Source organism: Varanus komodoensis, unplaced genomic scaffold, assembly GCF_004798865.1.
Source record: "Varanus komodoensis strain SLA01 unplaced genomic scaffold, ASM479886v1 scaffold20_1, whole genome shotgun sequence".
Lineage (NCBI taxonomy): Eukaryota > Metazoa > Chordata > Lepidosauria > Squamata > Varanidae > Varanus > Varanus komodoensis.
Genome location: NW_025335587.1, coordinates 18,122,817 through 18,144,191, shown reverse-complemented (window position 1 = coordinate 18,144,191; position 21,375 = coordinate 18,122,817). Strand labels below are relative to the sequence as shown.

General features: G+C 49.6%; 1 protein-coding gene across 9 annotated transcripts in view; it reads right to left on the bottom strand.

Annotated features, from left to right (window-relative positions):
• The window catches only part of BCAS3 (BCAS3 microtubule associated cell migration factor), a 367,571-nt gene that overhangs the window by 320,010 nt on the left and 26,186 nt on the right, over positions 1 to 21,375 (bottom strand). For all 9 annotated transcript variants that reach the window (XM_044430184.1, XM_044430179.1, XM_044430186.1 and 6 more), the window contains exon 8: positions 583 to 690. In XM_044430184.1, the coding sequence (XP_044286119.1) occupies positions 583 to 690 (108 nt within the window). The remainder of the gene's footprint in view (positions 1 to 582; positions 691 to 21,375) is intronic.

Genomic DNA, 21,375 nt, shown 5'->3' with positions numbered 1-21,375 from the left:
GTCATCGGCGGCGGCGGCGTCCCCGTCCCCCCCGCCCACTCTCCACCATACAGTGGAATTAAGGGAAAGTGGGAAGGGAGTGACGAACGCGGGGTTTATGTAATAGATCACTTAAAATGATTACCAGGACATAAAGGGCAAGGGCAAAACAATGAAACCGTTTCAGAGGGAGAGCAGTTGGGGAGCCATTTTAGATCCCAGCAGCGCGTGTGGGGGTGCGGGGCAGGCCTCCAACGGGGCTGGGCTTCCTAGGCCCCCACTGAAGCGAGCGCCCCTGCCTCACTTGTCTCCCCACTGCCTGGAGCCAAGAGGGGGCTGCTTCCACCCCTCCAGATGTGTGGGCCTGCGGCTCCCTCCGTCCCGAGCCGGCCAGCCAGCCAAGCAAAAGGAGATGGAGGATGCAAGCTGCAGGATCAGACCTCTGGGAGGCCAGAAGTTGGCTGCGGTTGTCGTTCTGGGCCATCAAGTCACCCCTGGCTTGTGGCGACCCGCCCACCTCCCTCACTCGGGTGCTGCAAAAACACCAAGACATAATGGCAACCATTGGGTAATAAAGCTATCGCACGACAGGAATGCTTTTACCTTTTGTTGCAGTGGAGGTCATAAATGGGTGTTTTGAACTGTATGGATTTGACCATTTCTCCTGTTCGCAGAGAGTGGAGGTCAACGCAACAGTAAGGAGGACTGGTGCTGAAAGAGAACCAGGAAACCGGGAATTCAGTGACGGTAATAATTCACAGCTCTCTCAGAGCAAAGGTGGTTTGATTTGGTTTGTTGCATTTCGAAGGCCACCCATCCACAAATATTCTATGGACGTTACAAATCAAAACGCACAGAACAGATGATAGGTATGCAATAATCAACAGTGACAAACAACGAAAAATGCAGCATAAAAACTTTCTTCTTATACAGACAGCATAAAACTATTTGCAGCACAGATGAAAAGCCACCTGTGTGTGTTTCAAGAGCACCGGAATGGGAAATCAGTGGTCCTTCAGGGGGCATTGGGCTGAAATTCCTATAGTATCATCCCACTCCATTGGCTATGCTGCCTAAGAGTTGGGGTTAGGGCTAGCCTTGACTAAGGCTGCTGAAAGTCACTGGCCAACTTCTGGAAAGGCTTCTATTCCTCATCCCCTGTCTACGTGGATTAACCTCTTTGGCCTAGCACGGAAAACCTCATTAACAACAGCACCAGGCAAGCTGCTCTGGCAGGGAGCTGCCACAAAGGTGACGCCACTTCACCCAGCACTGGCACGCGGGTCAGGCCCCCAGTGAGAAGCTTAAGGACAGGCTCAACGCAGACAGGACGAGGCGCTCTTCCCTACTAAACCCTGCTCTGTTTGCTCTGGAGCAGCAGAGAATGGCAGAAGGCACTCCTGGATTTGAAATCCAGATTCCTGCAATTCCAACTCTCATTTAATGCCTGAAGTGGGATGGGGAGAGCACAAGCGCTGAAAATGCTGAAGTGCCTGCCTGAAAGAGCAGAGGAAGCACAGAAGCTCACCGGGACATGGACCGTTTGGCCAACAGAAGGAACAGAACTGGATGTCCACCCACTGGGGTTCCACTGAATTTGGTGTCTGCACACCACACGGAGTCCATGCCTGAATCAATTCTATAAAGACTTGTATGCAGAAGAAGTGGTGCAGGGTCAGCGAAATTAGGTGGGCTGCTCGAGGCTGCTGTTTCAATTACGTTAATATACACTTCCTCTTATGTGTTCGTTTGGATACCGGCAGACAACAAGCATGGCATGGTGCACGTATGGCAGGTCACAACATGGCGGAGCAAGGTGGTGCGTTTAGAGGCAGAGGCCGGCGTGAGACGTGGCGGGGGGCACGAAAGCGGCCGCCCCGTGCTTTCATGAGCTTCGCCCCCTGAGCAACACCCGCCTTGCTCACCAGGAAGCGAAAACGCATGCTGCGCTTTTCCACTGCAACGGCTTCCCCACGGGCGCGAAAGGCAGGCGAGGCAAAACACGGGACGCATGCCCCCACACCTGCGTCTATGCAAAGATCCCGCGGGGGGAGCAAGGCAGGGGAGGTGTTGCGGGGGGGGGCGCCCCCTTCAGCAGCGCTCCTGTGATCTTCGTCACATCTTGCTTTCTCCTTGGTCTTCTGGCACAGAGAGAGCAGGAGGACGCTGGGTGGCCTGCAACCTTGAGACTTCCCTGCCAAGCGAGTGTGTTGCCAGCGTGGTTATTCAGATCCGACGACCGAACAGCTGAACTGCCCGGCTGCTCGTGTCGTCCAAGCACAAAGAACCCATGGTCATTTTAACAAGCGCTTTGTTTTGGTAATAACGAGGAGAAAAATGCATAGGCAGCACGTGCCACTTTTATCATGTTAAAGTAAATAAGGCCCCCTCCAGCTGTTCCTTCATTAAAATCCAGCTTTCTTTCAACAGAAGGAGTGCAGAGTGCGGCACAAGAGGCTGAGAGGAGAGGGACGGGCGCCATTTTGCGAGCCAGGAAACGACTTTGATCTGGCAGCTCGCTCCCGTGGCACATCCCCCTCCCAGCCCTACCCGCCTCCTCAGAGAGTGCATTGAAAGGTTGGCTGCTTCTAGGCCCGGTGCGCTGGAAGTAGCACAAAATGGCCAGCTGTGTAAATACACACGCAGACCTTCTGGAGAAGGAATACCGCGGGAAGGGTGCTCACTACAGCTGCGTGCACACAAGCTGGAGACGGGGCGGCAAAAGTGTGCGTGGGCTGCACTGGCAGGCCAGTGGCAACACACCTTGAAGGTTTCCCCTTCCCGAGAATGAGCTGTTTGGAATGAGCGCTGCTGCGTAGTCTTCTCCACACACCGGCCTCTCCAAGCACCAACTGGGCGACCGCTTCCCAGTCTGGGGGTGCTTCTCCTCCCCGACACACACGCAGAGCATGCAGGGTCCAAATGCCTCTCCTCAGCCCACATTACGGACATGAGGAACTATAAGTGAAAATACGCCGGAGAGTTTGATTTTCAGATCCCATTGCTGCCCACTGGAAGGAGAAGCTCGAGAACTCCTTCAAAATGGACACTGGAGGTTCTGTTCCTCTGAACTAAGATCTGGCTGTGGGCAGGAGCTCTGCCCGTTCTCCCAGACACATTCAGGGATATACTGTGGCTGAACAGAAAGGTCTTATTCAGCTAACTTGAGAGAGAAACACCTCCCCCCCACCCGGGCTCCTCCATGAACCTGCCTAACGACCTTGAACGATCACCTAAGCTGCTGCTGGTCGCGGCATCTTGTGGCAAAGGGTCTCAAGGCTTCCCCGTGCATCATCTGCTTCGTGTTAAAGGAAAGTGTGGGGCACGCGTGCTCGAGGCACGAGCCTGTCCCTTGCAGACCAGCCGTTTGATGGAAACACGGGGCCCGCCAAACCCTTCTTCAAATTTGTGACAAAGCATTGTGAGGAGGAAGCCGTTTCATCCAGCCCTGCACAGCTATCGAGAAGGATGCGTGCACGCTGAGGTATTTTTATAAAAAATGACATTTACTCGGTGTATCACCAAGACACAAAAGGGTAGAAACCTTTTAACCCCACCACTAAGTGTGAGAGGCCTGGAAAGCCTTTTTTTTTAAATCAGAGAAAAGTATCCCAATCTCAACACATGTGCCACTAAGCCTACTTCGTCAGGAGGAGGAAGTAGCATCGAATCTAGAAAAGGGGTGCTAATCCTTTGTGCAAAATTTCCTGAAAACGGGTAAGCAGCAATGGAGCTCAAATGCCATGAAAATACTCCTTGTCTTGAAGCACTACAGCACACAAAATGCTTTGCTCCTCTTTGGGCAGAACACACAGCTGTGGCAGAGAAGGGGAGCCCCATACTGAGCGCCCCAAACTTCCTTAGCTCCTACTTTAAACTTACTCCTTGGTCCCAACATCATCATATTTTACATTTTCTGGGCTGTGTTGGAAAGCCGTCGCTTGGCTCAAGCGCTTCGCACAGCTTCGGTGTTCAAGGGAGCGGACCAAGAGACGTGGCCAAACATCAACTGCTATTACTTAATTACTAGAAGTGGGGCCTCTGTGCTGCTTCACATCCAAAGCAGCTCCTCAAAGAGGCTTTCATATAATCTGTATATCTATTGATAATCAATGCACGCGTTGATTATACAATGCAATCTTCTGGCTTGCAGTCATGACTCAGGGAAAAAGGGATCGGGAGGGAAGAGGAGGAAAATGAAGGCTTTCCGAAGGGTTCTCTGCTCCCTCCAAGCATGCCCGTTCTCACTCATGAAATGCAAAGGTTGGTCTTGGCGTTGGCCACAGCTGGAACGGGAAAGGGAAGGGGCCGCATCCAGCCGTAGAACACTGCTTAGCATGCTGGAACTCCCCGGCTCGACCTCCTATGCACCACTGTGCAAAACTTAACAAGGCCTGCCATTTGTCTCCAAGGACATGCAGTCGAAAAGGAGAGCAAAACAAACAATAAACCCCAACGAAGGGTTGACGGCTTTGCAGGAAACAAGAGCGACGTTTAATCATGCAGGAAGCCCGCCGCATTTCTTATTCGATCAGCTGTAATATTGGAACCTGGTCGGTCTCCACCAGCCAGACAGGAAATCGTATGCCTATTGCTATGCGGCAATCTGGGTCTCTGAGGCAGATGCCTGTCTCTGCTGCTACGACGACGTCGGGAAAGCATGAATCTGGGACACACTGAAAAAGACTCGGGGCAGAGGAGTAATAATCATTACGGAGCAGCAGAATACTTGGTTCAGGGCTGGCTGGGCCTCTGTTTTTGGCACAGGAAATGACAGATTCTCTTATTATTTAATGTTTTGGGATGGAGGGAAGAAGGGTCTAAGGAAACACCCCAGACAGTACCCTGGTGGCACTGCAGGCAGATGGCATGCCTGAGAAATTATCAGTCGTTTGACATTTCCTGGGAGAGAAATTGGGACATTGGTCATTAGCCACTAAAGGAAGACTCCCTTAAAATCGTCACCTGCAAGCTGGACTAGGTCTGTTGGTCCATTACCTTCTGCAAGTAGGTGCTCGGCAGGAAACGAGGGCTGGGGTTTTGAAAAGAAATGTGAAATGGGACACCCAGTGAGGGGTGCTGCATGTGGACACATGACTGCCCCCCGCAAACTTTACAAGGTCATAGAAATTCAAAGCCACTGCCTTGTTTCTTCCCTTTTAAATCAAGGTTAGAGGCACACATCCTGACATTTTAAAAGAAGTACATAAGCTTTTTTTAGCAAGGACTGTAGTTAGTGGGGTTAGTCTAATAAGTGCGAACCACAGGTCTGTTAGGCAACCGTCCAGCGTTCATTTTTTGTCTAAAACAAAAACAACGGCAACAGCTCATGAACACAGAAATATCAGCAACATCAAAAAGAAAGAAGATATATTTTTTAAAATCAAAACCATTTGCAACCCCCTGTCCTGTTTTCAATCTCAACAAAGCAAAACAAACATGTTACAGCAAAAGCAGTCTTTAGACTCACTCCATATATCAAATGGGTCGTGCCCTCAAATGATTAGCGCTGTTTTTGCAAGGAAACCCATATACACTATTTTCTGCTATTAACAGGTAATCGCTCAAGTCAAGAAGGGACTGCGCTGCAATAATGGAAGAGAGTGCGCCATGAAAGCACTGTCCATAAAGACAAAGGGGACAAAAACCATCGCGGCTCTACAAAAGAGCCATCACAGTGCATGTCCTGCTCCTTCAGAAAAGGGCACGTCTGATAAAGCCATCCAATCTAACACCCTCTTTCCAACTTTTCCCTGATAGCGTTGTCCTTCATCAGAAGACACAAACTCCCCTGAGGTCCAAGAGATGCTTCCATGTGGGTAGCAGCAAACGAGACTGCTGCTGACAGACCTCCTGGAGGAGGAGGGAGTACCGGGCAGGCCCTTTGGGTTCTTCTGGTCGTAAATGATGACCAGGCAACATCCTGCCCCATCAAACTGACTCCTGGGTGGGATGCTTCTGAACGATGCTCTTGCTAGCAAAAAAATGCCTGGCCAATGTCAGCCTTCTCACTCATTTAGGAGGCCACCCAGGGGCTTCCCAACGTTGCCTGTGAGGCCATAGGACAGGGCAGAGCCCCAGTTTCAACCTCAGAAATGCCTCCCGAGAAGATGGCACACCATCTTTGGAACAGCTGTGCCGGGGGGTTCCGAGGGGCAGGGAGAAGAGGGGCACTGCCATCCTCTGACGTCTTCTGGAGGTGTTTCAGCCTCTCCTGGAGAGGAGGGGGGAAATGCCCAATGTCCCAAATCTGCTTTCTGGATATTTTGGAGGGCAAGGGGAACCAGGGTCGGGGGGAGGTGCAATCATAGCCTTCACTTTCCTCCCACCTTCCATGGATACCCATAATCCTCTGATGATGCTCTTACACATACTTCAGTCGTTTGAGTGGGTAGGGGAAACACTGGAATTACAGTCTTCCCCCCCCCTTTTTTTTTGCATATTCTTAATTTTTTCATTTTTGCTCTCGGTATGGCTTGGCACAAGGATGGAGAACTGTATGATGACCCAAACTTAAGAGAGGGAGGAAATGAGGGGAGAAAGAAACACCAACAGATCCATCCATCCTTAACTTGCAGCAATTTGCCTTGGAAAGCAATTCATAAGCCTGTAGCACAACATGCATCCTTATCCCTATTATATTTCTGTGCTCAGAATGTCTTTCAAATTAATCACCTTTCTCAGTACTGCCCACAAATGATGAGCACTGTCCTTACCTAGCTGGGTAACTGAAAACGCTTTTTCTTTCTGAACATGCATAACATTAAGAGACTTTTGAAATAACGGATCATAATTTTGAGCAAATTGTATTTGCCCTCTCATAAGTAAGTAATGCGTAAGAAAGAAGATTTGCGGGGGCAGGGGTTGTGTATCCTGGTGTGAAACCCATCGAGACAAATCAGTTTTAATTCTTTTTAACAGAAGATTTTTCACCACCCTTCATCCAAAGAGCCAGGACATTTTATAATAATTAAGCCTGAAACAAAGCCACACAGCACTTTAAAAAGAGCTTTGCCCACCCCACAAAACCCCCAGCAGGCTGTTCGCAAGGCAAACGCACAGCTCCATTGTCAAAGTCTCAGGTTTAGGAATGGGTGGGTGTTTCTAATGAACAAGTCCGTTTCAGACAAAAAACATGCCATAAATACAGTTCACATTCAGAGGCAGCCTCCTCAACCTGACATCACCCATAATTTCCAAACTGCAGGGCCTAGAGCCTGACATGTGGGGCACACATAATCCAAGACATCTTGTGCTCAAAGCTAGGAAACATGATGTACCTGCAAAATGGTCAGTGCACTTCAATGGCAGCTAGAAAGCTAAAATCTGGAGCGAGTCCTGCCATCGTGCCAGGACCTCAGTCTGGCTCGAAGAGCCCACACTGGCAAGCTTCGACGAACACGTGTGCACACACCTGCACTCCAGACCAGATCTGTGCGGCTACAGTGATGCTTGGAGATGCTTTAAGGGTGGACTTCCTCGGCCGGGAGTGCTCCGGATGTGTTGGGCTGCAATGCAAATTGTTCTCAGCCAACAGTGCCAGCAGGAATCAAGGGTGTGGCAGTGCAACACATCTGGACACTTCCAGGTGGGAGAAGACAGATCAGAGTCTGAAATGTGTGGGTGTCGGGGTGGGTGAGGCCACCTTGCCCCAGCGCAGATGACTCCGAATGTGCCTGCCTAAGCAGCACCATGCAAAAGGCGCCACTTGTCACTTGCCACAGTCTTGGAGAGGCTGATTTTCAAGTCTTGGTAACATGCGACAGGGCAAGCAATCTTTAACCGAATGACCAAAACACCTGCCTCACTGGACAGCTGCAGGGAATATAAAGAACTCTGCACACTGCAAGCTGAGAAGCGCCATTAAAGCAGGGATCCCAACACTTGGGTAGGCCTGGAAGCACAAGGAGATCTCACAGAGAGGGGTCTTGCCCCCCGCTTCTTGCATGCCTCCAAAGCAGGACAACATCCGAGAGAGAAGCCCACTGTTTTTCCCTGCTCCAAGCCTGGACCTGGGCCAGAGCTTGTGCCTGCGATTCTGGCACAGTGTGGGGAACGCGCCGATCTGCTGCTTCCAGCTCAGGCCTGGCGAGACGGGCAGGGATCGTTTGCTGCGCGGGACGACCCTGGAGGTGTTTGCGCTACCTTGGAAACCCAGCCTAGTCGCACAAATGACTCCTGCCATTCCTGCGCCACAGTCCTTAGTCAAGAGCAGCCTGAAGGATCGGGTCAGAAGGTCCATTCCGCTCAGCATCCCATTTCAATGGGACACGGTCCTCTCCCTCTTCCGCCCTCCTGGGGTTGTCTCATGAAACTGATTGATAATGGAAGAGTCATAACAGAGAAAGGGAAGCTCTTCTTTAATGAACTACAGAAACATTCCTACGAGAGGGACTGATAGCCACCAATCCGGGCAGCTTTAAAAAGGGTGGGGGAAATCGTGCAGAAGAAAGCTACCCCCAGGATCCAAGGGATTCCTGTGAGTTTATCCTATAAGCCAAGCCTTGCCACGGGAAGAGGAGGAACTAAAAGGAACTCTGGAAGGAATCCTCTACTTAACATTCTAGCCAGGATAAAAAAACGAGGCCCCAAACAAACAAGACATCCAGAGCGGCAACCACACGCCACACAGTTTCATAGAAAGTCAGCGGGCTGCTGAGAAGTTTGCAGCACTAAAAACCTGGCTCCAGCTCATCCTGAAAGACTTCCATCAGCAGCCAATTTTTTACCAAGCAAGCATACCGGAGCAGCACAGCAATTCTGCAGAGCCACTTAAAGATGTTAAAAGAACCAACAGCCCTGGCTCTCGCGCCGTCTGCCAAGGAGTAGGGATGGCAGATCAATTTTTTAAAATGCTTCTTTTGCAGGACTTCAGGGTCTCTGTGTGTGACCATTATTTCTAGTCAGGAACATTTGAGATAATGCATTCAGAAGACTGGAAAGGTTAATGCAGATTCTTGCTGGGTGACAATTCTAAGTTCTTTTTTTCCCCGGGAAATATTCTAACCTGTGAGAACTTTAATCCAAAATAAGCCGGTGTCTTTGACCTTGTCCCTTTTGCCCTTGACCCTGTTCACCAAATTCTCCAAACTTTAATTTAGCTCTTGAGCAAAAAAACAGTTCAAAACTTCCCTACTTTCCACATCAACAAACTTCCTGTGCATTCTGGACTACGACATGAACTACCAGAGGTCAGATCGGGCAGTTCCACATTCAGCTCTGCAGCCCTAATCATTCATAGTTTGGGTTTTGCTTTTTGGTTTTTGGGGTGTGTGTGTGTGTATGTGTGTGTTGAGTTCTAATCCTTGTATGCCAGTTTGGGAAAGAGCCGGCATATAAAAAGGCACACCGTTTAAGCATAGTTTAAAACAGCTGGGATGGGAGAACCAGCAGTTTTCAAGCCTGCCTGAATTCCGTAAATTCACTTCCAGGCTCATTCTGGCTCACTCTCATTTTTGGCCTAGTTCTCAGCTCATTCAGATGGGAAAAGGATACATTTCCAGCATGAAAAGCACATATCCATGTGCCTTTTCTTCAAAGGCGCACCCTTCCCCCTGTCCAGCTTCGGCTAAGGTGTGAAACCGGATGGTGCTTTGTTTTTTGAATGCGCATTTCAACACGCCCTTATCTAAAGCACTCTTTTTCAAACAAGCGTACATTTGGAACTTTATGAGCATTTCTCTCCCCCTTGGGTTTGTATTTGGGATTCAAACAGGACCACTTGCATGCTTTACGGGCAGAAACCGGATTCTTGTACACCGCCAAAAACTGGAGACTATTTTCACCATGTAGTCCATGGCAACCTTCCTACCACGGATCGCTTGTCTTAGAGCTAGTCTCCGGCAACCTGCCTCCTGCACCACCAGGGCTTCAGTCTCTCCACAGAACAAGCCAGTCTTGGCCATCATGGGCATCCCGGAGGCAGCTGTTTCAAACTAAATCCGGCTGACAAGACGAGCCCACTGGGACACACCAGACCTCATTAACGTCTTAGATCTGCATAAAGGTCCTCAGCTGAAGAGAGCTCTCTCAGTGAGCTCTTCTTAGCTGCTTCAACAGCTTCTCATCTCCATTTGCTTGTGGCAGAACTGGACCTGCAGCTTAAGCAAGGCCTGACAGGGATGAAAGCCGAACGGCTAGAATTTGAGTACAGAATGCAAACGGAAGCAAGATCCGCCCTGTTGTCCGGTATGAGAGGAGCCCATGTTATGGTGCTTGTTTCAGTTTGCCTTCAAGGGAACAGATATGAGAGTGGACGGATATGAGAGTTCAGTTGCCTAAAGCTCCTTGGCTCCCAAATTAGGATGCTGAAGGAGAAATCAGGAGTGGGCATGCAAGGAAAAGAGCTTGTGAGCTTGGCTGTGGCACCAACATGTGGGCGAACTGGCGTTTGCAGGCATCTCGTCCCTGAACGCTTACTGTGTACCAGCCCACCTGAGCCATGGCCTGGCACCTGGTTTCACATCTTGCAGGGACAATGTCTGCTCAAACTGGGTGCAGTGGCTAGAGCAGCTTTCCCCATGCTGGCAGGGAAAGATGGGAGTTGCAGTCCAACATATCTAGAAGGCACCAGGTTGGGGGCCGCTGGGCAACAGCATCTGACTAAGAGTGGGGAACCCGGGCTCAAGCCCCCAAATCAGTCATGATGCTCGGGTAGTGACCTTGTACCGTGCACTCCCTCTCACCCTGGTCTACCTCACAGAGTTGTTGTGAGAGTGAAGGGCGGAGTAGAAGAACAGTGCATGCTCTTTTGAGCTCCATCAAGAAAAGGTGGGCTTAAAAATGTGATGGGCATTTATACCAATCTGCCCTGAGCTGTTAGGAAAGAGGAAATAAGAAAACCCACATACTATTCTAAACAATGATTGCAACCCAAAATCCTTCTAAGCAGCTTGAAAAAGAAGGCCTCCCCGCCTTCTATTCTGGCAGTACTTACAAGGTGTTTTGTTGTTTTTTAACCTTGCACAAGGGAAAGAAATGCAAGAAAGGAAGAGACAGTACCAATTAGAAAAGCAGGGAGGAAAGAACATGCTCGGCCCTCTGACACAGTGATTTATAGCAGCTATTTCGAAGGCAGACAAAAACACACAGACGCAAACAATTACACTATTTTTGTAGGCAACAAGTGAGGTGGGTGGTAACTGAGAAAATGTTGAAAAGGAAAGAGAGGGAGTGCGCAAGAGCTCCCTGTCACAATATTCCAGGCCCCCTTTTCTCCCTCCCCCTCCCCTCTTCCCCCCCTTAAGTAACCCTCCTCACACAACAAACGCTGGCCACATCAGAGGCTCTGGAAGGCCTGAAGGGATGCTTTGATTCCAGACTGCTCTGGGCATTAGCAAGGACGTAATTAGGGTAAAAAGTTCAACCGCAGTTCCATGTCTACAAAGCTGCCAGAAATAAGATTTCCTCTCCTTCGCTGGTTTCTACTGTACCCTCCCCACCGCCCCTGAATAAAGCCCATATTGAAAACACATTTGTTTCAGTGGAATTCGTTCCTCTTCTAATTAAGTCGAGCGCGTTTACATGATTGAAGCATTGCAAGTGGGGGCCTTTTAGTGGCCCCTTGCACCAGCTGGATGGCCCCTCTGATGGTGCTCAACAGTTGCCCTTTGGGGGACGGGGGGGTGGACTGTATGCAGCGGATGGGCTCATCCAGCCAGTTGTAAGCCATGTTGCGTGTTTTGCCTCAACTCCCCCACGCAGAGGGAGGACACCATGGCTCATGTGGGTTCCTCCTGGGAGCCTTGAGGGAACGGCCATGGCTGAGTGGCAGAGCAGCCGCCTCACAGGCAGAAGACCCCAGACTCAATCCACAGAGGGCTGGGAAAGAGTCTTGCCTGAAACTCCGGACAGCAGCTGCCAATCGGTGCTGACATCACGGAGACGGAAGATCGAGGACCCGACTGGGTACAAGGCAACTTCGTAGGCTCCTAAACTTCTGGAAGCTCCTGAATGCTCTGCCTTGTTGCCTTTACCCAGAACTGTACACCCAACAGTCTCATCTCATCTCAGTTCTCAACTGGAATCGTCAACTTGTTTTTAACCACATTTAAGCCCAGTCTTAAAAATCTTCGCCAGATCTGTGTGGAGGGGCACGGACATTTTGGCGGCATTGCTGTCTTCTTTCCCTGCGGGAAGTACTCGCCCTGCAGCCTGTGGGGCACAGCAAGGTCGGCGCACGTCGCACAACAACTGGGTGTTCATTCACAAGCTACATTTTCTTCCAGAAGGTAACCATCGCTGGGTGCTGCAGGGGCGAGACGGCTCTGTGCACAGCCGGCGATGCGTCAAGTCGAAAAAACTGTGGCCTGGAGCATCTTCCTGGTTGGGAGGGTCTCTCAAACGGTGGATTAGCGCCATCCACACTGGCTTTCCATTGGCTCCCCAAGACGGGAAGGGCTATGAAAGCCTTCCTGTTTCGACTGAGACCAGGCAAAAGCCCATCCTCCTGAACTCCCAAAGCTCACTCTGGGTTTTTGAGCAATGTCGCCATCAACGGTCCTTGACGGATGGCTGATATGTCCGGATTCCTTTGGCCTAGGCCTGGATGCTCCTGAAGAAGATCTTTCTGCAGTACCTCGTGCTTTGTTCTGTATACTCAAGCTCATTGTGATTGTGCTCCAAGTTATCTCAGAACAGTCACACTGTTTGCCAGCTGTAGTTTCGTGTATGTGTCTCATTTTGAACTGGCTGCTACAGGAATCTGCACAAAAGATCCATCAGGGAGTGCTTTAAACCATTAAGCTGCCGTGATTTAATTTTTGCGTGCTCTTTTTATTTATTAGTGACACTTGCATAAATTGATTTATATTCCACTTTTTCCTTACAAACTCAAACCAGCATGCATCATTCTCCTCCTCCTGCTCTTGATCTTACCCCCCAACAACCTCACTTGATCTGCCTTTGAGGTAGGCTGGGCTGAGAGCCTGTGACTGGCCCAAAGTCCGGCACTCTTAACCTCTACACCACATGAAATACCACCATGTCCTACAGCAACATTTCCAAGCAGTTGACAGTTACTTTTTGTAAATGCTAGTTTTAAAATTTGTCACAGTCACCCACTTTATTTATTTATATAGTGTATGGCTTGTCGCCGAGGCTTCGGCGAATGGGGCAGCATAAAAATGTTTTAATAAATAAATAAAATAAAATACGTGGTCTTGTGATATATATTAGTATCTGAATAGTCACCCACTGAAAAATGCCCTCACCAGTCCAAGGCTTCCCATTAATCACTCTGGCACACTGCTATGTACATTTACATAGAAAAAATCCCACAGTTCCAAGCAATTATTTCCGGTGCGGCTGGGGATGCTGGGAGTTGCCATACTTTGGATTGTACCCTTAATCTATTCATAGCAGAATTCATATCCCATTTGCAGAGGCGCCAGCACAAATCCACAGCAAAAGAGAAGTTCAAGGTGGCACCGAAATCAGAAAAGCAAAGCCGTAATGAAAACCCAAGTGGCAGAAAAACAAGAACGGCAGCCTTTGGGATTGCAGCGAAGCGTGGGCCAAGCAGAGACCAAAACCCCGAACTTCCTGTGCTGGGAAGCTCTGTGTGCCTGCCCCATGCATCACGACGTTCCCTTCCAAGCCGGCTCCAAGTGGGCAAATGTGTTTGCACTCCTGCCAACATCCACCTTACCTCCTAAGCTGTTGCCATCTCTGCACTTTCCAACAAGCCACACGGCAAACCAGGAAAATCACACCACAGGCACCTCTTCAGTCTCCCTGCATGCCCTTTCCTTTGGGAACGGGGTGGGGGGGAGCCACACAAATGCCCCACTTTTGGAAAACTTGGCTTCGAAAGTGCACATACCTTCCTTTACAGCTGGGGCAAGGTGATGAAGAAATTAGCATAGAAAAACTTCCTCTTTATTGAGCCGTGTGGCTCTCTCCTGTCCCCAGGGCTCAGGGGCTGCTGCCACATTGCTTCAGATACACCCTTTCAGAATTCCAGCTGTAGATATTTTACTAAATCTATGTATTCAGCACACTCTTTAAAGCCCCCTTTTTGCTTCTTTTTCAGCTGTACCAGAACCACAGATAAAACGTCTGAAAGCAAATGAAACCTTGTGGTCTCAGCTGGCTGCTTTCTGTTTTTGTTGGGTGCGTTCCAGTATCCCAGCATGGATAACACCCCCTACTCTCTCTCTTCCCAGAGGTCTGGACAGTGTGTTTAAGTTGGGCGGGGGGAGGAAGCAGGCAAGTTTTAATTTAAACCTATTTTAGGGATCTTAATAGAACCAGGGCAGGGAGGGAAAATTACAAGAGTTCCTGAGATAGAGAAGGATCACACGCCATGGCCAGAGATAGGTTTTGCTGATATTTTATCACGGCTATTTAGAGCTATACACTTTAAAATAGGGCTGGGGATTGCTATGGTAGAAACAATTAATAACAATTACCTGGTTACATCAAAGGAACAAAGATGGCTGATCGACAGCCTATTTGGAGAACGCAGACCATTCTCCCAAAGATGCTACAAATCTTAGTTCCTGCACCCCCTGCAGGAACTCCAGTGCTCACTCTGGCTGGGCTGGGCTGGAGTTGGGAGTCCAACAGCATCTGGAACGCGACAGGTTTCTCAGCCCTACTCTAAACCGATTTCCCATTTTAAAATGGTGAGGAGGGGGCACTGACATGATGGAATTACTGAGACGGGGTAGAAAGAGGAATAAAAGGTTCATTCATCATAATGAATTCCCTCCTCCTGGGTGATCTATCCATCCAAAAAAGAGAGAACCTCCCCACACCCTCATTTGCCACTTCCAAACCATTTCACACCTAGACACTTTTTATAAAAACATTATGCACCGCAGATTCTTGAACACGCCCATCGAGAACCGCCGCTGTGGGCTGGCCTGCAGCGTAACAGCTCTGGGTTCCCATTAATTTGGAAAAGAAATAATATTAAAATTGATGAAAGGGGGAAATAAAGTTCTGCTCTAAACACCAGGTATTTTATTTTTTGGGAAAATATTTTGCAGGTTCGTAAGCCAAACATTAGCGCTGCCATAAATGTCTTGGAATTGGACCAGGCTATTAAGGTTAATATCCTTCAAGGCACACATGAATCGACGGGCTCCAAAAAGTACCCCAACGGCCCATTTTGCAAAAGCTTACTCTGTTCAGAACCGAAAGCGAATTATGCTTAACTGCACCAAGGCCCCACTGAGACGCGGTCAGTCCTTAACTGATCTCCGCTTCCCGAAGATGCAGAGTGCCCAGGTTTGGCAAAGCACAGCTTTGGTGCAAGCTCTCCTGCCGCCTGAGGTGGCCTGCCATCTGCGTGGCACCAGCCACCGACTGCCACTGTGCAATGTGCTGGAGGAAGTGGGTTTTCTTCAGAGCCAGGCGCTGCACAATGAGTGCCTGGAAGACGCTTCCCACACGGCCAGCACAGAGGAAGAATCCACCCCTCCAGAGCCCTCCTGCCTGCTGGCTTCTCAGGGTGCTCAGCAGCAGCCAGGGGTAGGAAAACAAGAGCAGCCACGCTTGGTTTTACTCTGAGGAACGCCCTGGAGCAAGAGAGTGGCCGGCCGCTCTGCCTCGTTAGAGGGCTGTGTCTGGCCAATCTAGCCTTCATAATCCAACTGCAAGCTCCTCCGTTGTGGGACCCCCATCCTCCCAGCAGTCTCTGGGTACCCAAGAGGCAGCGCTCAGGATGGGGCTGCGGGAGGGGGGGGGGCTTTAAAGGCTGGGCTGACCCTGACAAACCACAGCAGCGTCACACACACCTTTCATACTGAGCGTGCTACCAAAGAACAAGAGAATCACTGCTGTTCTTCACAATGATGGGGAAGAGCAACAGTAAAATAATTTACTGGGGGAAGGGATGCAAATTGTGTAACCTTTTGGTGCTTCTAACTGTGGAATCCTTTGCTCTTTTTTGCTAGACTGCATTGCTCGGTCTTGCTTGGGCTGCACTGGCACGTTTGCCTGCTGCTCTGGGTAGTCTGCATACAGAATATGGCTAGAGTACATCACACGTCTCCGGCCTCGGCACCCGCCAGATATGCTGGGATTACCACCCTGACTATCTCCAGACACAACACTTATGTCCACAGGATGCTGGCAATTGCAGTCCAACCCCTTTGGAGAACACCAAGTTGGAAAAGGCTACCAGAAAGAGACAGGCTTGCCAAGGGCAGAGAGAGGCAGGGGGAAGGGGGAAGGTTTTGACAAGCTGTAGCAGCTTGCCTGATGCCTCTGGACCGCAATTTCCATCAGCCCTAACCAAAAGAGGTAAGGTGAGCACCTAATGTACAGCATCACCATTGGCTGGCCTATCACTGCAATCCCTACAAAACCTTTTTGCTGAGACTACCAGAGCTTTGGCAAGGCGCGTCCCCAAGCAGACGGAGAAATCCCCCCCGAAAACAGGAAGGCGCTGGCTGCCCCAGGTTCCTGACACCCCCTTCGCTTTGGCCTTAACACAGCTGAACCCACCCTGCGCCTCTGGGAATGTCATTCCTGCTTGGCCTGTCTTCTCTTTTCTCTCCCCGAGTCACCCTGCTCCTGCTCCGTGGGCTTCTTGTCTCCGGCGTCGACCACTTAAGCTTTTCCCAAGCCATCTGGGGTCATGTTGGGCTTTCTTCCTCAACCACATCCATTTCTCCTTCTCCCTCGGCTCCTTCTCCAAGGTTGTACAAAAGCACCATTTGTGCAGCTGTTCCTCCACGTCTTCGGTGGGAAGGGGCTTCTCGGGGGAGGGGGGAGTGGGAGGAGAAGAGATGGTTTTCCTTCGATTTACAAAATCTTGTAATCTAAGCTCCAAGTTAGGGGAAAGAGCTACAAAACCAGCATCGCAAGCCCTCGCCAGGAGAGACAATCTGTTTCCCATTTGTGATTCAAGGCTGCGTCCCTTCTCAGCGACTGGAACAGGATGGGGAAGCCATTACCCCCACGGCACGCAGCAGAACCCAGAAAGCTCAGTTAACACGCTTTTAAGGGCTCAGCTCTGCATGGAAAAATGGTCAGGCCCGGATCCAAGCCTAAGCCAAAGTTTGATCAGGCAGCCTATGAGTCAACCGAAGAGGAAGAAAAAGAAGAGTGCTCACTGGCTCTGGAGCTCGCGGGGAGCAGGGCCAAGGCAATGCTGCACCTAGAGCTGGACCACACGGGCCGCATCTGGTCCCTGCAGCTCCCCCACCCCACGCCAGAAAAGGAAGGGATGGAGGGCTTCGGAGCAACACCTGCCTTGATCTGAGCCCTCCAGTGGAGGGTCTTCCACATACTGATGACCTGGCCATTTACCTGGCAAGTCCAGAGAGCGCCCTCGGGACCTCCCCTGTGCAAAGCAAAGCACTCTGGTGTGAGCTGCAGTTCCTCTCCTGCAGCAGACAAAGGGCTCCATTCTGGCCATCAGCAGCAGCAGGAGGGAGAGAGGGGAAGGGAAGGGAAGGGAAGGGAAGGGAAGGGAAGGGAAGGGAAGGGAAGGGAAAAGAGGGCTCCATCGAGCCCCTTTCGGACTGCCCTGTGAGGGCGCTGAGCTGGATAGGGCCCTCCCTAGGGCTGCACTGCCCTGCACCAGAAACCTGAGTCCCAGCTCCCTGAGCCCTCTGACGGGCACAAAGAAGCCCTGTCAGCACTTCCTGGCTAGCAGGGCTACTGCCATCATCTGCATTCCCCGTTCTCTCTGGGCCGAGCTTGGGATGGGGTGGGGGGACCGAATGTTAGCTTGTTGCAAAAACGCTCTGCTCCTCCACAGAAGGCCAAGTATTTCAGGATGGCTTAGAGTGGAATGAGTGATTAAGACCCACTCACTTTAGAAAAGGCCTGGTCTTAGCAGAGGAAAACTCCCGGAAGTGTTTTACTGATAGGGATCAATGCACCCACCTGCATTTTTGGACTCTAAGTTGGGGACCCAGGCCAAGGGGATGCTCACAAGGGGTTTCTGCGCCTCAACATTTAGCCCTGAGCCACAGATGCCCTCTTGGGCTCTGCCAAAGGCATGCTGTGAGCAGAAAGCAACAGCTGTTCCTGGAATTGGGAGAGATGGTTACACAGTTATAGGAACGTGTTTGTAAATAAAACGGCCTCGCGCAGCCCAGTGGAATGCGCATGGAGCTCTCCTCTGCCAAACCAGAAACATTTTCCCAGACTTGAGAGGAGCTTCCGCCCCCATAAATGCAGTGCACACATGAAAAAGACAATCGCGTATAGCCCAAGAGCTTCCATTATGAGTCACCTGTAATTCAGCCTGGCTTGCTGCCCTGTGCCCCCACCTCAGAGCTTGGAGACTCTGCTGATGAGGATAACATGGAAGGGAATTCCATTTTGTAAAACAAGTTAGCATGAAATGCTGTCCGAGGTCTTTATACCGGTGGATTGCTTCTCACATTGCTGGTGCGAAGAAGCTGAAACAACTCGAGAAGAGGATCCCTGGCCGCCAGGCCGCCTCCACGCCTCAGACCGACCCCTCAGAGCCCCCGAGGTGGCATCATGGGTCATCCCACAATCAGCAGCATGTCATCAGGTAGCGGCAGGTAAGTGGGTCTGCCTTGGCGGTGGCACGCACCCACTCTCCACGTACCGTCCAAGAGATGGAAGCTGTGTCAAAGCTCAGCTGCTTCTGGAAGGCAAGCCTGCTCAATCAGCCTTTTCCTAACATACCAGCACACTGCTCAGTTTCGCTGCCTTTGTCCTTTTTTCAAGGTGCAGTCCAATGCGCGTTTAGATAAAAAGTCCTGCAGCGCCCAGCATTTCCCAGCCTATTTATTTATTCATTAAATTTCTAACCCACCCCATTAGCCATTGGGTTACAGCAGAAAAAAATACCAAATAAAACATAAAATAGAATAAAATAAAGATTAAAATACAAAATGAAACAACAATTACAAATAAAAAACATTAAAACCAGGATAAAATGCACCACAGTAATGACATACCTACAGTTAAAATGCTACTTAAAATATGTTAACAATTAGAATACCATGGAAATAAAAAGGTTTTTCATGTGGTGCCTAAAAGAATGCAAGGAAAGCACCAGGGGGACCTCTCTGGGGAGCTCGTTCCAAAGTTCACACTGGCTGGGGAATGATGGGAATTGTATCACTTTTTCCTCTGTCTAAACATGCCTAGGATTGTGCCCTTTATTTATTTATTTATCATATTTTCCTTGGTCTGTATATCATGTTTTACATCTTTATGCAAACTGCTCAGCAATCACATGTGATGAAGCTGGTTGTATATTTATATATTTAAATGGTAGTATAAATTTAATTAGAGCTTACAACAGGGAGGAAGAGCTTCTGGCCCTCTTGCCATGGTTGCTGGACTCAGAAGCCCATGCTGACTGGGATGAATGGAAACTGGAGGCCACTCAGAGCTTTCCTAGCCCTGGCCTGAAATTAGCCAAGATATTTTAATAGAATATTCGAAGTCTGTGCATCAAGGCCCACTATTCCTGTGGAAACAGGACACACAGGAGGTGGGGCAAACAAAAGGAAGATGTATCTTCTTTCTAAAGTCTTCTGGCCCAAAGCGGTCCATGGTGTGCTTGTTCCGATACTCACTGCTGGATCTATACCAGTATTTTTGTATTTTTTGTATTTAGTGGTAATTTATTATGTTCTATTGTATTTCAATGTACTTTACTGTGTTGTAAGCTGCCCCGAGGCTTCGGCAAGGGGCGGCATAGAAATGTTATAATAATAATAATATCCAAGTCCACACATGTATCCCCAAGCTGGCCAGATGCCTTTATCACCTAACGGCAAGGGGAGATGGGCAACCTGTGTTTCCTTCCTGGTGATGGACTGACCTATACCTCTCCAGACAAGCCCTACCTGCCAGTCATTTAGGAGTGCTGCCCAGCCCCTGCCTATATGGCAGGTGCGGCACTACAAGCTGCCTGGAACCAGTGCTGGACCAAGGACAAAAACGGCCAGGAACGCTTAATCTGTGCATCACCACCGGGAGTTCTGGCCACACAGCTTTTTCCTAGGCACAGAAGACCAAGACCCTGCCGTGTGTTTTACATTCCCCTTTTTTCCAGTGAACCAGATTCCACACTCTCCCTTGGCTGTCTTGGTGGATAGGCTGGATGTGAGCACAGGGATGCAAATTAATGAAAAAGGCCTTACAGACAACCGCAAAGCTGCATTTGTCGTCCGAGAACTACGTGCAAGCCCTTTTGACCAGAAAGGCTGCCTGTGGGATTATAAACATCCTGACAAGCATATAATCACCAATGTAAACAGTGTTGTGAGTTGTAAACATACTTTAAAGGACAATGTTCTAACAGCCTCTCTTTCTCTCTGCTTCCCCACACCTTCCCAGCAATGTTAAAATACACAAGGCATGTCTCACGTGCAAACCCCACAGAAAAGGAATGAGGGATGCACATGGGGAAATCTCGCCGAAGCGGGACCACGAATGGTTCCATTAAGTCGCAGTTACAGCACACAATGTGGCGCAGGGCTTAGAATTAACCATCTCTCTCTTTCTAAAAGATGAACAAAATGACACATTTCTAAGCATCAGGTTTCCTCTGTGCTACCTAGTCTTATTTAAGGAGAACTAGTTTCTAGTCCTTATGGCCAAAAGGATGCGGCTGATGCACAGACAATGCTTGTTGGACTTTGAGACATGGCAAAACAAGTGGTCAGAAGGCCAAGTGAGAGCGCCCTCCCGAATCATTAATTCCCCCCCCCCCCGATCCTTCTTTGCAAAATCAGGTAAGATAGCACACAATGGCTTGTGTCACCTAAATTATATAGACTGCAGAATTCAGGTTTTCTTGGCACATGGTCTGGAGGATCACAGTGCAGGATTCTTAGCACAAAGTCATAGAGACTGGGGGCTGCATTTAACAGTATCCATCATGCTTACTTCAAAAGGGCTGTAAGCCAAGCCAAAGCAGCTTCATGGAGTTCCATGAGAATCTACAAAAAGGAGTGCCATGCCCAGACAGGACAGAACCCTGCATCCCCGACTAGTACTAACTTTTGCTTTGCTGACAGCGGTCACGGCTGCCCCCCGTGTTCCCAAACCTCTGCAATTCTAGCAACAGAAGTGGGGAGGGAAGAGGGACACTTCAGAACAATGCCCAGGAACAGGAGTGACTGCTTGGAAGAGGAAAGGGGTGGTAAAGGCTGTTATTGGAAAAGCAAATGCTTTGCTTTAATTATGTAATATTATTGACATTTCTATATTGGCTTCTCAGCTAAACTGTTGCTAAAGTTATGCACCACTATTTAAAAACAAACAAGGACAGGGAAACTGCATTGCTGGGGAAGCGACGCTGCACAGAGGGGCAACACAGAAGATGTTCCCAAAGGGCCTCTGCAGGTAATGGTGGGGTCAAAAAATGTGCACAATAAATACAAATACAAACAGAAATGGCTGAAAGTTGGTGGGCAGGAGTGGACATATTTGGGAGGGGTT